Source organism: Anoplophora glabripennis, unplaced genomic scaffold (genome assembly GCF_000390285.2).
Source record: "Anoplophora glabripennis isolate ALB-LARVAE unplaced genomic scaffold, Agla_2.0 scaffold605, whole genome shotgun sequence".
Lineage (NCBI taxonomy): Eukaryota > Metazoa > Arthropoda > Insecta > Coleoptera > Cerambycidae > Anoplophora > Anoplophora glabripennis.
In genome coordinates, this window is record NW_019416695.1 from 215,606 (window position 1) to 232,319 (window position 16,714).

Sequence of the window (16,714 nt, forward strand, 5' to 3'; positions counted from 1 at the left end):
AACCAATATGCTGGTAACCTTGAAGTTGATCTTGAACTTAAGTCTCAAGGTCAAACCAAGGTCAACTTGAGACCAGAAAGTTTTCAGAAACGTCCCCCAGATCATTTGTGGGTCAAAACATTTTTTTTCTCTGAATAGCTTGACAACAATATTTCAATCAATTTTTTTTTGGACTTTGAATGACAAATTAGGTGACCTTGGACTTCACCCAACAGCTGATTAGGTATGTCTTTAGAATCTTCTTATCATCAAATTTTAATTGTTAGTCTAACGATGTGTTAATAGTTTTATTCTATTATTTTTATATTCCTGCATTATTTTTTGTGGAAAATAAGTTTGTCCTTCAAGCAACCTGCAATGACATTCTACAAAATAATTTTGACCCCAGTTTCCGACAGAAAATTTGGCGTCGCATTGGCTGCTGGCATAAAAAATACCGTACTCCATTTTTTATTAAGTTGTCCTTAATTTCACCTTGCGACTTGTGATGAAGGTCAAACCCAAGGTCACCATTTAATTTATCGCTAAAAATCCTAAAAATTTAACTTGGAACACGTTTGTCAAGTTACTCAGAGAAAAATATAAGTTTGTCCTCCAATTGACCCGCAAGTGCATGCAGCAAAAAATTTGTAGCCCCATATTCGGAAAAATTTTGGCGCCCTATCGATTGTCGGTAATATTTCCAAGTCGACTATGTTTTGACCTTGAAACTCAAGATCAAAGTCAAACCCAAGATTACCAGCAAAATAATTTCCTGACATCCTACACCTTTTGTATGAATTTTTATAGTATTTCTGAGTAGTTTTCGGGGGATTCGGATGTTTTTGGGTCACTGTATAATTGAACGATAATTTATTCTTGAAATATGCACATAATATTTATGTAACTGTAAATGGTTTCATTTACAGTTACTTATTGCTGCATAGCAATGTATGTTAGATATATAAAAATATTCAGCAAATAATATGTATTTATGGGACTTTTGTAATCGTTTTTCTAATACTGTTGAATTTGAAGCTGTAAGTTATTAAAACACGTATATTCTATTACTAGCTCTGTATTTTTTACTCTATTTTAAAGGTGTTAAGTTAAAATGCTGAATAAGACTATTGTGGGTTAGTCTAAACAAACATTAGATGTATTTTTATAACGTTTATACTTTAGATGATCTAAAAATAATCAAGTTTCTCTCAGGTTCGGTTTTAGACAGTATTAGATGTCTAATAAAAGTGATTTAACTTAACGCTTGTTTTTTTTTACTGTCCAGGCCTCTACTTTATCTGATAGTGGGGATACCACCAGAAAACTGTAACCATCCATCATCATTTGGGTGAGTATCTACAAAAGTAGGTTAATGTATATACTAAATTTCGAGCAAAAAATTTCCCATTGTTTCCATGCAGATTTAAAAGTCTGAAAAGATCTTTGCTAAGTAATACTGCAACGCACAAGTCACGTGCACAAGATGCACAGGGTAGGCTTACATTTATGGTTAATTTTCTTAATTAATTTTCTCGAAAACAGAAGCATTCAGTCTACCACCCTTTTTAAGGGGATTTCAGAAACACCATCTATGTTCTATATCAGCTCAATTTTCTAAATATTTTTGATATAGGAGAAAATGACATTACAGTAAGCTAAAATTAAATTTTTGGTAGATATAATGGTGAGGTAGATATATATCGAATCACATACATATAGAAAATCATTTTTATTTGTCAACAAAATTAGATATTCAGTGATTGTCCAAAACTTATCAGAACATCACAACTGTTCTTTGTTATAACCACACAACACAATTGAAGGAAATGAAGGAAATTGTACTTACTACAAGTCCCAAGGAAACATAAACTGAAACCTGCCCTTCCCACATCCTAATAAATACGAATTTTATTAACGGATACACATACATACAGAAGCGTTTAAAGAGGCATATATTAATTTAACTGTCTGCACGAACGTCAGTCTGGAATCCACAGTAACAATTAACAGTTCCCATTCACTCTTTTCGGTTACGATCCAATTTTATACCGAGCCATGTCGTTTTCGTGTACCAGCAGGACGTGACGATAATGACAATCCATCAAAAAATATTTCAAGCACTCTATACCGGAGAAATACGCATTATTTATGCATGCGGGTATTCATAACGCACGGAAAGGAATGGGGACGATTGCAAAATCGGTGGATGTACTTGTCGAGAAATCAACTGGGCTGCATGTGCCAAAAAAACGAAAATGTACGGTTCTCTAGTGCTTCAAAAGTTTCTAATGTCTGTCTCGGAAGAGAAAAAATCTATTCTATTATTATTCTGCGTCAAAACTCAACTGTCAATTGGTACTAAGCCAAGTTGATATGAAATTGTCTGGATGCTATCTTTGGTAATGCTAGGAAGTCAAAACGATGGACATGAAGTTTATAGGAGCCACGAGAAAATTGATAAATGGGCCCAAAAATGGTGACAAGAAACGTCTGGACAATAGCAAGATTGGTTCTTGAAAGAACTATCAAAAGAACTGGTTTAGAACCTAATGATTGGTCATAGGTCAATAAGACACCAAGAGACATTGGCATGCTAGAAGACAGCTTGAATAGGTTCTATCAGAATGAAGAGCAGTGTTGTACAAGTATGCAGGCTTAACGAAAAGGAAAAATAAAAGTTAAGTGAAGGGTTACTGTCAACAGAACTGTTGAACCTTGATGAAGAACTCTTAAAATCATGAAGGTCCACAATACAGCTACGGTTGGTCGCAATGGAAAAGAATTTAAACACCTTTAAAACAAAGTAAAGACAGAAGAGCTGTGAATTAACACATAATTAAATAAAAATCGCTTACCTCCTCTGAAACCTCCTTAACATCTCCGTTCTTGTCTGATTCCTTGTTGGGTTTTGTCTTGTCCTTTTTCGAGAACGATATGCTCCTGAACGACCACTTTTTCTTTTTCGTTTTCTCTTTGTTCTTTTTCGATTCTGGCGTTTCTTCTACTTTGTTGTCTCCGGTCTCTGGTGCCTTCTCTGTCGTAGGGGTTTCGTTCGATGGGGCTGCGGTAACTTCTGTGTCCGGCGTCTTCGTCTCTTCTACTTCTGGTACCCCGTTCTCCTTCACGTCCTCGTCCTGTTTCTCCTTTTCCGCCTCGACTGCCTCCCCCGCATTTTCTTCTTTATCCTGCGAAAGGACGGAGCTATTATACTGATCAAGAAACCGAAGATAAGGAACGACAGATTTGGGTACAGTCCCAATGAGAACCAGGACATTCCTCCAATTTTTTTCCCTTATCATTTTTGTCTTTGTAACCAAAGTTTTAGGAAATATTTTTATAACCTCAACGAAATATACGCATAAAAAAACAACTGATTGTTGCATTCCTTTACCCTGCAAATAGCTTATTATTATTTCGGGAAAACATACAGTTTTGAATTCCACTCTTTTCTGATTACAATGATTGATGCATATACATACTTTTACTTTGATAGTTTGTGAAACATTTCGGTTTGTTTGCTGATCTTGCGCATAGTCAAGCTTGCTATGAAACCACCGCCACCGTGTTTACTAAACAAATCTTTAAATTGTCGAGGAAATATCTTATTGCAAAAGTTGTTATAAATCATTTTGTTCCAATCAAAATATATACATTCCATGCCCTTTAATTACTTTATCTTTCAGAATTGTAGATCAAATGAAAAACTTCGTGCTATAGAGAATGTTTTTTTAAAATATTGCCATCGTAATACTTCCTTTTTGTCCACAGAAAGAACTACTGATCATTTTAATAAAAGATAAATGTTTCTTCCTATTCAATGCCTCTTAGATTTAAAAAAAAACGAATTGTGAGTCCCAAAAATCTTTTAAGGGGATGTCCTTGTTCTCAGTGGGTTTAGACTGTGACAATAACAAAATGGCGTCACAAATTTCACGTTCTGGGTCATTTCATGAGAATATTTAGGGCATAGAGAGGGTAAAAATGTCTTCTACGTGACGCACTTTTAGTGATTAACCTTAAAAGATAAACGCAATACACATAAACAACGCAACTAAACAGGTACTTTTATTTCGCTGTAAGTGTCTCTCTCATAAAATGTAGTCACGACTTGAATATATGCGCTGTGATATTTACAAAAATTAAAGTATTTATAAATCCCGTATAAACTTTAACCTAAACATGTTTTACTATTACGAAAATTATTATTAACATTGCTGTGACACAGAGATAATTTTTATGATGGTGCAAAATAGTAGCAACAAAACCGGTTCATTTTATCGTTCCATTATTAAAGAAATAAATTTTGATATCAAACACGAAGATTTTTAAATGGAAACCAGGGCAAGTTTTTGCGAGGTCTTTGAATTATCTACACAACATATGTTTTCCAAATAGACAACAAATATGGACAAACTGATCCTATGGAAAATTTAAACATATAGATGCCTTAGAATATCTTTGTGTAACACTTGTTTATTTATAACGTATTGTAATAATACGAATCAGTATATATTTTATTATGAAATGAAACTATCGTGGTTGCTTTGAATCAAACCTCAGCTGTTCACACGAAATGCGCCAGCCAAGTATTTATGTGCCCTTGAATAATGTAATTTATGGGTATATACAAAGATGTAGCTCAGGATGCCGAAACAGAGAGGGTGTTCTTTGAGACAGTGGTGTCTGGCCAGCGCCCGAATAAGGTCGATTATATCTGTGTGCTAGCTTGAATATATTTGTTTAATGATTTGTGAATTTGTGAGTAATATGCCATACTCGTTTATGTTTTTGAAAACCCCAGGGCATGCCACGTGTTCCCGGTCTTTATGGCTGTGGTTCCTTCAAAGTGTGTCTTGTAAGTTCTACGGGGTCTTGCATGCGCTTTGATTGACACATACTGGGTGGTGTTGAGTAGGTGGCATAATCTTATAATAGTGAGACTCACACACCCGGTAGTTGGGATGCTTACTAGTTGGCGTCCGGGGGAGCCTCGACTCATTTCAGGTGACACTAGCTAGTTGTTGAAGAAAGAATGATAGATATTTACTAATTGATATAATGGAGACGTATGGAAGGATATACCTTGAATCCTAAGGTTAGGGGGAGTGAAACCCCCCGGTGAGTTACCTATTTATTTGTTTTTATTGACAGAACAGTAATTTTGTTATTTGTTTCATATACCCTCTTAATTTCTGACGAATGATCCGGCTGTTGTCGAGATAACTGCTTTGTGATGACCCATGTATAAAAGGTAACAATACCAACAATAACATCTATTTTACATTTGTTTACATCCAGTCATTGTGTTATTACAATTAACCATTACGTTTATAAATATTTACCACCAAACGAGATCGAGATTCAAAACAATACAGATGATATCCGACGAATCTAAAACGACTGGGGTCTTTGATGTGTTAAATGAATTTCCTCACATCCCGGGATGAGATATTATGTATTCACATCCCGAGAACTGCTGCGGGTCTGACGGCTGACGTTAAACTGGTGCTAGGCACTAAGGTTTAATGATTAAAATTAGCCGATACAAGGCAAGTCAATCATGCTGTCAAACTGATGTATTACAAGCCACAGACCGGGGATGTACTATTCACGAGAGCATCTCGTAACGATTACCGGCCGTAGATTAGTCCAGACCCTTGTTATACGGAATGGTAGTGATTACAAAATAATGTGTTTCCGTCAAAAACATATTTTCCGACAAAATGAACCAAAATATAGCCACATGGAACTTTTTAAAAGTACTGATATCATGAGAAACAACTACTCTGCAAACTAAAGCCCCGTCCAGGATTCAATTACATATATTAGGTATACAAGGTATATGAACATAGGTCCGATTCGTTTTTGTTTAGAAGTTGCAATCATTTTAAAAACATATAATTTCATATTCCAATCAGAGTAGCCGGAAAGTATCCTGTAGAACACTCTGTATATTGATATTAGGTGATTACAGATTTTTGGAGGATGGTGATTCTCCATCCATATATTTACCATACATAAATTGATAATTTCTAACCCTTTTCAAAAAAAAAAAAAAAACAATACGCACGTCTCTGCGTAAACGGATTCATCAGTCTAAGGTCATTCAACTCTCACGCATGTTTAGGAACGACTGCACATAGTTCCAGGGCGTCCGCCGCACCAAAATCATTTTATTTTCAGTTGTAATAATGCTAAGCATGGAATGCTTAGTCCGGAAAGAAACTTTTTTATGTTCAGTAGTGACGCTTTCACGGCTTTATTAAATAAAATGTCACGTTAGCATCTGTTTCATTCTATAAATAACTATTACACATGTAAATGTGTTTAAAGTATCTGAATTTCTGGAGAACGGTGATTCTCCGTCCGTATATTTTCCATATACTGATTACTTCTTTTAAAAGAATAACACGTATGTATGCCTGTACGTAAGGACGAATCCATACCTCGAGTAAGTACATTAAATAGTGTTAAAATTAAATAAATATGTCACTAACAATGAATTCGTTCTTGTTAGTACGTTGTTGTAGTTTGTGTGCATCCTAAAATGTATGTTAGTCACGAAGGTAACATTCAGACAAGAAAGCTACAGTAGATTTGATATCAGAAATAATGAAGCAGTGCGAAATATTTAACATTAGCAATCCAACAATAGCAATTTCTGTACTGATCTGTACTGAAAAATTGTTCTTTCAAGTTAGATATTTCTGCCCAATTTCCGAGCTTTATAAGACTTAAAATATGAAAAAAATTTTAAAATTAAAAATTATCAGGTATTTTTGGAAAAAACAAGGTGTACTCATTAACAGATGCAGGTTTCCTTTTAATAAAAGTTGTCTCTAATAAAACCTAGTAAATCCAATTTGCCTTCGCAAGCTAGTAACTGAAGTCGCCACGCATTTACAGCTGCGAGATTTACAGAATGCGTAAAAAGTGACCACCACCACTTTCTTCCCTGAAAACATACTCGGTAATTGTTGACAGCTTGATCCAGAAGATCAACCCCACCCATAGAAGAATTCGAAAACAGTTTGGGCTGGGGCACATCAATCTTTTGTTTTTATGTCGTTGACCAACATTTGACTTTACCCAGTGGCTACTGTGTCAAAATTGGTGACCATGGTAACAACATTATTGTCCATCCATCTGACAAATAGAAGTGAATTACTTTTGTCATATAATTGCGTAAAAACACGATGGATTAATGGATTGAAATTCAGAATTGATATTGAAAATACCTAAAATCAAATGTTTATTTTATTTTACCCATCCTCCCATTGTACTCAAAATAGTACAATAAATATTGTTCATACTAGTTGTAAGAAAACTATGAAATAGTTTGACTAAATGTGAATGAATGGCATTAATACATACCAGAGAAATTAACTTTGGTCACAAAACAAAATATATCAACCCGAAGAGTATAAAAAAGAACGTCACAAAAAAACACTTCTTGTTACAACGTGCTTGTACAATACAGGGTGATTCACAACTTATCCAAAAATATTTGGGAATAGATGCGGCATGAGAAATGGAGTTAATAACTTAAAAAAAAAATTGTAAAATCCTTATAGTTTCCGAGAAAAAAATTATTGAAGTTATAGTACATTCAACCACTACATAGCTGGACAACTGTAGTCTCTAGCGTCATTCGCAATACGCGTGGAGAGCCATGTGACTCCTAATACTGAAATCGTTGCGGCAGTTTTTACCTGTTATCTGTGGTGTTTACATGTTTTTAGCAGTTAGTGTCAAAAATGGTTTGCGTGTATAGCAACTCAGAGTTGATGGATATCGTTTTAATTTATGGTGAAGCAAGACAACATTTGTATTATGGTGAAGCATTTGTGTTGTGGTGAAGCAAGACATCATTTGTGTTAGTTCGTAGAAAGTAAGACGGACCCAAATGTGTTTACACGTTAGTGGATAAAATTTTGAACAATTGTTGTTGTAACATCGGGTATGTCAAATGATTTTATTATTTAAAAACACAAATTAATTTTAATTAATAAAGGCAAAAGCAGTTGAATTTGCCGATATAAAATAGGTGGTATAAAATTATATTTACATATTTCTTTCTTTGCGAAAGTTTTTGTCCGTTTTTATCACACCGCCATGCCGGTCGCATTGTGCGAGGTCAGGTTTTACAGTGGACCAGTTTCCAGTGCCGTGCAGAACTGTATTTTTAAATCAATTTCGAACTGCCCTTTTTGATTTTTTCTTTACAAAATTGTATTTGTAAGGGTCCCCTGTACATCCAGAATTTTTTTTGGATAAGTTCTGAATCACCCTGTATAAATAAGAATTCATATAGCAGAAAGTTCCACCTGGCAGAAAAGTTTAAAAATATATCATGGTTAGCCATTGTAGGTGTTCTATATATTCAATTTGAGGAAAATTTCCAATAGTTGTCACTGAATGCTAAAAAAATGTAGTGTACTCATATGAGTACAGTGGGAGGAAATGGCTTAATAGTCTATTTACTATAGTGAGGACAGATAAATATTTTTTTGAGCATTCCTTTGTCGTTTGTGTGCATTCAAAAATATCCGATAATGACGAAAGCAGCGACATGTTGCTACGTCTCGCAAAATATTGCTACACTAGCTCTGCCGCCGCAGAAATAAAAAAGCAGCGTCCTGAATTTCAAAATCATTGATAAAAGTTGCATGTCGCAGGCCACGCGCTTCCTCCAAAGCTACCGTACTATTACCAACTGCAATGAATCGGCCGTGACACGACAAAGCGAGTGTGGAGGAAATAAATAAATATACGTTCGAAAAGTGCGGAGATACGAGCGAGACGGAGCGAGAGAGAGAGAGAGAGCGGAGGATCGAAGCGTTAGTGCCGGACGACGGGTGCGCGGTGACCTTGTCTACGGCCACTAACCCAAACCCGAACCTTTAGACAATGGACCCCCTGTCACTGGGACGCCCCTGAGTGGTGATCTGGTTCAATGGAGTGAAGAGGAACAAACTACGTTGACGCGACCCCGTCGTGTCTAATTTCGGATGCATTTTGTTGCATCTACCGGGTGCGCTGGGAAAAGTCGATAGTACACGCGCTTCAAGAAGACCCCCTTAAAAAAAATTGGGCTGAAGTCAAACTATGTGAAATATTTGCTGTGATCTATAATTTTTCTAAGAATTTATATTATTTGTAAATATATATAATTAATTCAAATCCTTTATAGTTTTGAAATTTATTATCTCGGACTTTAGCTACAATATCTGTTATAGTTCATCATAAGCTACAAACATATTTCTTTCAAAACTACCAGTTCCTTAAATATATGTATTTAAAATTTAGTATTAATGTAGGAATTATTCAAGACAAATGTAGCATATTATAATCAGGCTTATGTTTTCTTGAAAGAAAATAGTAGCAGGTCACAGAATGGCATAGGTGGGAAGTAGCACGATAGATGGAGCCACTTACGCTCTATGTATACACATCTCCTTGTGAGTAACGACATTAAAGCAAATATTTTTTTATTACTAAGAAATATTTATATCCAAATATATTCTTAAAATAAGTACGTATACAGGGTGTAACTAAATAAGTGTAAAACATTTAAGGGGGTGATTCCTCATCGAAAAAAAGATAGGATCTTTCATATAAAGAAACTTCATTGGAGCATCCCTTGTTAAGATACAGCCCCTTAAAGGGGGTACATAAAATTTGTTTAACAATTTTTTTCACAAGCACTAAACAAGTTACAATATTGAAATTAACCTGACATTTTCTACTACCAAAAAGACACTTAGCCAGTAATTTATTTGGTTTACCCCATGGTTGTAAGGGGTGGAAAACGCAACCCCTAAAATTTATTTCCAACGTAACTTTTTGTCTTATTATTTGTTTACCATTTAAAAATTTATTTCCGATAGCCTGTTTCATTCTAAAAAAAAATGTCTCTTGAATTTTTTGCCCAAATTAAACCAGTTCGCAGCAAAAAATTATTTTACGAACAAGATACATATCGCCATAAAACGAAAATACGAAACTAATTTATCTAGTAGGCCGCCATTAGCGATACTGACAATTAAATTGGAATCAAGCTGTCAGTTTGTAAATTTTTGAAATTGAAGTAATACTAATTGTGTATTGTTCTGTTCTTAATTTGTTACTTTAATAATTCACTTGTTATTAAAATGGCATACACAAATGAGGAAATGGCTGATATGCATTACGTTTACGGTCTGTCGCAGGGGAATGGGTTAGAAGCTTCTACAAGATATGCTGAAATGTATCCTCAACGGCAGCATCCTTCACATAGAATATTTGTCTGACTTCATCAACGATTACGTGAATATGGTTCATTCAACAAAAGAACGCAGGATTGTGGTCGCCATCGAGAAGTAAGAACACCACAGCTTGAGGCAGCAGTACTTAATTTGATAGAAGAACAACCTACTACCAGTACTAGAAAGATTGCTTTCCAGCTAAATGTTGATCATATGACGGTATTTCGAATTTTAAAGGAACATCTCTTATACCCTTACCATCTGCAACGAGTACAGGCACTGTTACCGCGAGACTTTCCGAACCGTCTTGAATTTTGCAATTGGATGCTGGAAATGATTAGAAGAAATCGTGACTTTCTGAAGACGATCGAATTCACAGACGAATGTAGTTTTTCTCGGGACAAGATTATTAATTTTCATAATTACCACATATGGGCTGATGAAAACCCTCACGCTATTGTCGAAACTAACCATCAAGAACAGTTTTCTCTTAACGTGTGGGTCGGAGTTATTGGGGATTATTTAATTGGGCCTCATTTTCTACCTCCTCGATTAAATGGTGAGGCATACGTTCAATTTTTAAGAGAAGTGCATCCCGTACTGCTGGAGGAAGTTCCTTTGGGCGTCAGAAGGGATATGGTTTTTATGCATGATGGGGCTCCCGCCCATTTTAGTCAAGTAGCACGTCAGCATTTAACTGAAACATATGCAAATCAGTGGATAGGTCGAGGAGGACCACAGAATTGGCCCGCTCGATCCCCGGATCTCAATCCTCTGGATTTGTCTACTTGGGGCCATTTGCAGCATTTGGTTTATCGTACTCCTGTTCGCGATGTAGAGGACTTAAGAAACCGCATTATCGATGCGTGCAGGGTAATTAGAGAGACTCCAGGAATATTTGAGCGAATACGTGGCTCAATGCGCCGACGTCTAGACGCATGCGTAATGTCTGAAGGTAGACATATTGAACATTTACTATGATTTCTACATGTTGTATGTTTTGTTATTATTAAATTAGTTTTGATTATTCCCCTTTAATCATTTAATGCAGGTAGTAACTACAAAATAACAGTAAATCCAGTCCGCATTTATGACGATGTATCTCTGTAGTTGTTCGTAAAATAATTTTTTACTGCGAACTGGTTTAATTTGGGCAAAAAATTCAAGAGACATTTTTTTTTAGAATGAAACAGGCTATCGGAAATAATTTTTTAAATGGTAAAAAAATAATAAGACAAAAAATTACGTTGGAAATAAATTTTAGGGGTTGCGTTTTCCACCCCTTACTACCATGGGGTAAACCAAATAAATTACTGGCTAAGTGTCTTTTTGGTAGTAGAAAATGTCAGGTTAATTTCAATATTGTAACTTGTTTAGTGCTTGTGAAAAAAATTGTTAAACAAATTTTATGTACCCCCTTTAAGGGGCTGTATCTTAACAAGGGATGCTCCAATGAAGTTTCTTTATATGAAAGATCCTATCTTTTTTTCGATGAGGAATCACCCCCTTAAATGTTTTACACTTATTTAGTTACACACTGTATACAATCATTTGACTAAACCTATACAATTTTGTATTAAACAAACGATACATTAATATACCGGATGACTCATTTTAATCGACGCACCCGAATATCTCTGTCGCTAAGCCGAAAAAAAATATTTAGACAAAAGTTATTCAGGACGAAGGGGGTCACCTAACTTTAATAATAACTTTGATCTTAGTGTCAATTTTCAGTCATTTGAAGGTCAAAGGTATTTTTTTAATGGGAAACCCTATTTTTGACGCCGGATTTTACGTCCAGAATGGTAGTTTAACAATTTTTAGAGTGACCTTGAAAAGGTCAAATCAAGGTCAAATATTGAAAATACGTCCAAAAGTTGTATTTTCGAATTCTTGGACAAGCATCCCAAAGGAAACAGAACTTACTTACCACGTCGTTGTTTCTGGGTAACGCTAAAAGTAAGATCAAGAACAGAAGCGAAAATTTTTATTTAATAAAACTGCTTCTAAATGACTTTCATATTTGACATTAAGTTCAAAATGGTCAGTCATTGGCCCCTAAGCCTACTAAACCACCAAGAATTCGAAAAAACAACTTTTGGACGAATTTTCAATATATGATTTTGATTTTCAAGGTCACTCTAAAAATTGTTAAACTACCATTCTGGACGTAAAATTTCCAGCTCTTTCCGAATCCGGCGTCAAAAATAGGGTATCCCATTAAAAAAATACCTTCGACCTTCAAATGACCTTGAAAATTGCCACCAAGGTCAAAGTTATTATTACAGTTAGGTGACCCCCTTTATCCTGAGTAACTTTTGTCTGAATATTTTTTTTATTCGGCTTAGCAACAAAGATATCGGGTGCGTCGATTAAAAAGAGCCACCCGGTACAATACAAAACATGTTTCTATAAAATTTATGTAGCTCATAAAATTAAGAATAGAATTCGTTTAACCGTAAGTATCAAATGTTTATTTTAAATGTTGTCTGTTTTTAAAGTAAGAAATTATATTTCTGAGTAGAAATTTAAAAGTATGTATAAATACATAATTTTCTTAAAAGAAGAAAATATTTTCTTGCGTATATATATATATAAACGTGCGATGCCTTAAAATCAAATGTACATTTGAAGCAAGAATTTTTTTTGACTGAATGTGAATATTAAAAAAATGTGCTAAATAAACCCACTTTGCTGTCTAATAGGAAGGTTTTCACTCTATTTAGCAACAGAAAGACACAGGAGTTAACTTAAATATGAAGTTTTCCGTACTAGCAGGTGATGGCTGATACGTCATAAGTTTGATGAAAAGCGAAGTCAAATAAAAATTTAGCGTTTAGTTATTAGCAAAAGTATTTGTACAATTCGCATCAACTTTAATAATTGTAGAACAGTATTCTGTAACAGAACAGTAAACATTTTTAATGCAAACACCCCATTGCATCCTTTTAGGTTAGTTAATCCAGTTGGGTTTAGGCCTCCATGGTAGATAATGTTATTTACGAAAACAAGGCGATTTTAATACTAAAATAAGGTAAAAACCTCTCTCAAGTCACTCGATGAAAGCTTTAAACTGTTTAATTATGCACATAAATTAAAAACTCATTTAAATTTAAATGAAGATATTCCAACATCCCGAAAATTTTGATTAAACAAATTATAATGCAACAGGAGCTCTCTAGACTGTGCCCATATAAACGACTCATTAATTTTTTTACTACCACTGGAAATAATTAACATTGCATTTAATCGCATTTATACAGGGCAAAAAAATTAAATGTGCACATATATTTTAACTCCAGATAAAATTTGCGATGCAAATGAATCCAAGAATAATTTTTCAAAATTAGATTTATTTATGACTACATTCTTTTTTTAAATCCATCCGCAATGCCTCTCCTCAGACAATGGCGTATCCTAAGCATTTGAAAGAATATTTTACACTGTTTTATTTAAAAATATATAAATTTGTATCGTAATTGACGAGCTGGATGTTAAAAAAAAAATATCACGTATGCCACTGGATCTACGTAAAACACTGCGTAGAAAACCCCTTTACAAAAATCTATTTTTTTCCAAACAAAAAAGTTATGCCACAGAAAACGACCAAAATTGAAAAACACTATATCACTGAAACAAATGAAAATGTCGAGATACGGTCTTTGCCATTCAACTTCCAAAATCTAGCTTGCGACTGTAAATACTTTTTTAAAATTTAAGAAATCCCTTAAAAATATCGAATTTGGTCAACCTCATATGGTCGAAAACGAAGATATCAAAAAAGTAAAAAGACAAAAAAGTTGTTTTTTTAATCGCATAATTAGAAAAAAATATGACACCTAAGAATAAGCAGTGACGCCTCATGTTTACTTATTAATATCAACAGGAGTGAGTCCAAGGACGCCGCTGGAATAGATAAAATAAATCAAATTACGCCAGAAGACGTCTACCATTTTTATAATCAAACGTACCAAATTACAAAAAAATTGGAATTAGGGTTCTCCAGATATTAGTAAAAACCTTGTATTTTCTATAAATTTCAACACCCTGTATCTCCGAAACGAAGCATTTTCGGACATAGGTTTATAGGAACTTTCTTTCTTATTTTTGGTCAAGGAAACTCCCCCCTTTTTCGCAAAATTAATGGGACACCCTGTATACAAATTATTCTAATTTTTTACCTTTAGCAGAAAACTTTTTAGGGACGCCTATGAAACTCACTAAATTTTATTCAGAAAGGCTTTGAAACATGTTAGTTTTTTCTCTCTCTATTCTAAAACGCTTTGTCGTATGTGACATTGCCCATAAATTGTCCGAATTTGAATTAAAATATGTATTTGAACACATGCTCCGCATAATTAGTAAAAAAAAAATATTACGATCATATTTGAATAAATTTCCTATACAAAGACTATAAAACTGTAACAGACGGGTTTGAAGAAAAAACGAATCGTAAATAATACACTGCCCGTATTGAAACTGATGCGTGATCTAGTCGCGAAAGTCTCATTAATCTTGCTCTCGTAAAACTCGTAAACGAAAGTGAACATCAATTTCATTATTATCATAAACATAACAATGTGCAAGTTACACCACTGATCCGAATAGGAGACTATTATGAATTTAATTCAGATTAATTTACTGTAAACAGTAAAAGTACTTAAGTCACAGAAACACACAAATACCATTTTTACCTTAAATAATCAGTATAAGTAGTTTTCTATCCTATTTAAAGTTCTAAATTGCTTTGACCTCACCATCAATGCACTCATTCGAGAACATCAGTGCAAAGATTACCTGGCGCGGTGAACGGTGTTGAAATTTAATTAATTTTTGTCCGCTAGAGTGCCTTTGTTCATAGTACGAGAAAAATTAATTACAGAATAAAAGGGCAACAGGTTTTTTAACATTATTTATTTTTTTTGTTTATGTATTACGTACAGTTTCTAAATGAGATTATTACAACGAAAAGTGTGTTATACAGGGTGTCGCAAATTTCACCGATAACGTTTGACTTGACCATAAATAAATACGTTCTACGAAAAAAAACTTCAATGACAACTTTTAAATTTTGAGTTCAGTAGGCGATGAAAACAAGATGTGACTACTTATCAAGTCAATTAAATGTATGTAAAACTAATGTTCACAAAACTTTAAAAAAGCAACTTCTTCGGTCATTTCATTTAACTCCTGCTGAAGAACTTGAAAATTTAGATCCCCATGCACGTTTACAATTCTGCCGCTAGTTGGTGAATGGCTTCGCAGAAGATAATAATTTGCTTAAAAATTGTTTTGTACCGACAAATCTTGTTTTACAAAGAACGGGAATTAAGGAATAATACGCAATAATAGTCCAAATAAATGTGCCAAATTTTAACACGATCGGTAAAAGGGTTATGAAGTTATTAATTAAATAAGTTTTACTGACAACTTTAAGATCTGTAATTCAAAAACCAAAAAGTTTTTACTCAACTTTTTTTTCGTAGATCGTATTTATTTATCGTCGTGAATATGCGGGCAAACGTTGTCAGTGTTTATGTGTGTTAAGGCGGTTTTCCACTAAACGGACGAAAGAAAAACAAAACACAAACGTAAGTCGAATAAAACAGAACTGTAACTTTTCGCAAACTTTTTGAAGACTGGCGTGTTTTGCTACAGTTGGAGTTTTGTTTTTCGTGTCCCGCTCGAAAGCGGTCACATCAAAAGGTTTCGACGTGTTTTGAAACTCAACTCAAATCTGTTTAGTGGAAACGGTCCTGTTGTGTTTTCTATTTAAGTGATCCAACCCAATATCTATGTTGGCGTTTTCTTCTTCCCAAAAACAATATTTTAATCATTAATGAATTATAGCTAATAAAAAATATATATGTGTACGGTTAAGGTGTTTACTTGGCTAGTATACAAACAAACTAACTAACTAACCAAGTAAACACTTTAACCGTACATACAGGGCGATTCATTAACAATGGGAAAGTCGAAAGCTGTAGATACTACACGTGAAATGGTGACGATTGGCGCAAACATGCCTTATCCGAAAGTTAATAGTTTCGGAAATACAGGGTGTTGAAAGTTAAAATTTTAAATCGTTTTTTTGCGATTATTATGAAAATATGTGGGTTAGGAACTTGAAAATTTGTGAAACTATATTTTTTTAGGCGACGAATAAGATGCGTGTTGTAATTTCAGCATTGCTCATAGAGGGCGCCACTTACGACCAATTTTACCGAAAATTTAGTTAATAACTTTTTACCCTGTATGTCTAACATGAAACTTGATTCAAAACCTGAAAGAGCAATCATTTTTCCATTAATTATGTATTCTTGTTTCATTTCGGTATCTCGATCCGTTTTCGAGAAAAATCGATTTAACGAACACTATGTTTTGATAATACGAGAAATTAAAAGCGAAACAAACCAAGTGTTTCTTCGTGTTATTACAACAATTAACAATAAAACAAATGAAATTCGTAATAATGATTTAAA

At 34.2% G+C, this 16,714-nt stretch overlaps 1 protein-coding gene across 2 annotated transcripts in view; it reads right to left on the bottom strand.

The window, feature by feature from the left end:
- Positions 1 to 16,714, bottom strand: part of LOC108910504 (cell surface glycoprotein 1) — a 131,768-nt gene that overhangs the window by 70,732 nt on the left and 44,322 nt on the right. For both annotated transcript variants that reach the window (XM_018715121.1, XM_018715120.2), the window contains exon 3: positions 2,838 to 3,167. In XM_018715121.1, the coding sequence (XP_018570637.1) occupies positions 2,838 to 3,167 (330 nt within the window). The remainder of the gene's footprint in view (positions 1 to 2,837; positions 3,168 to 16,714) is intronic.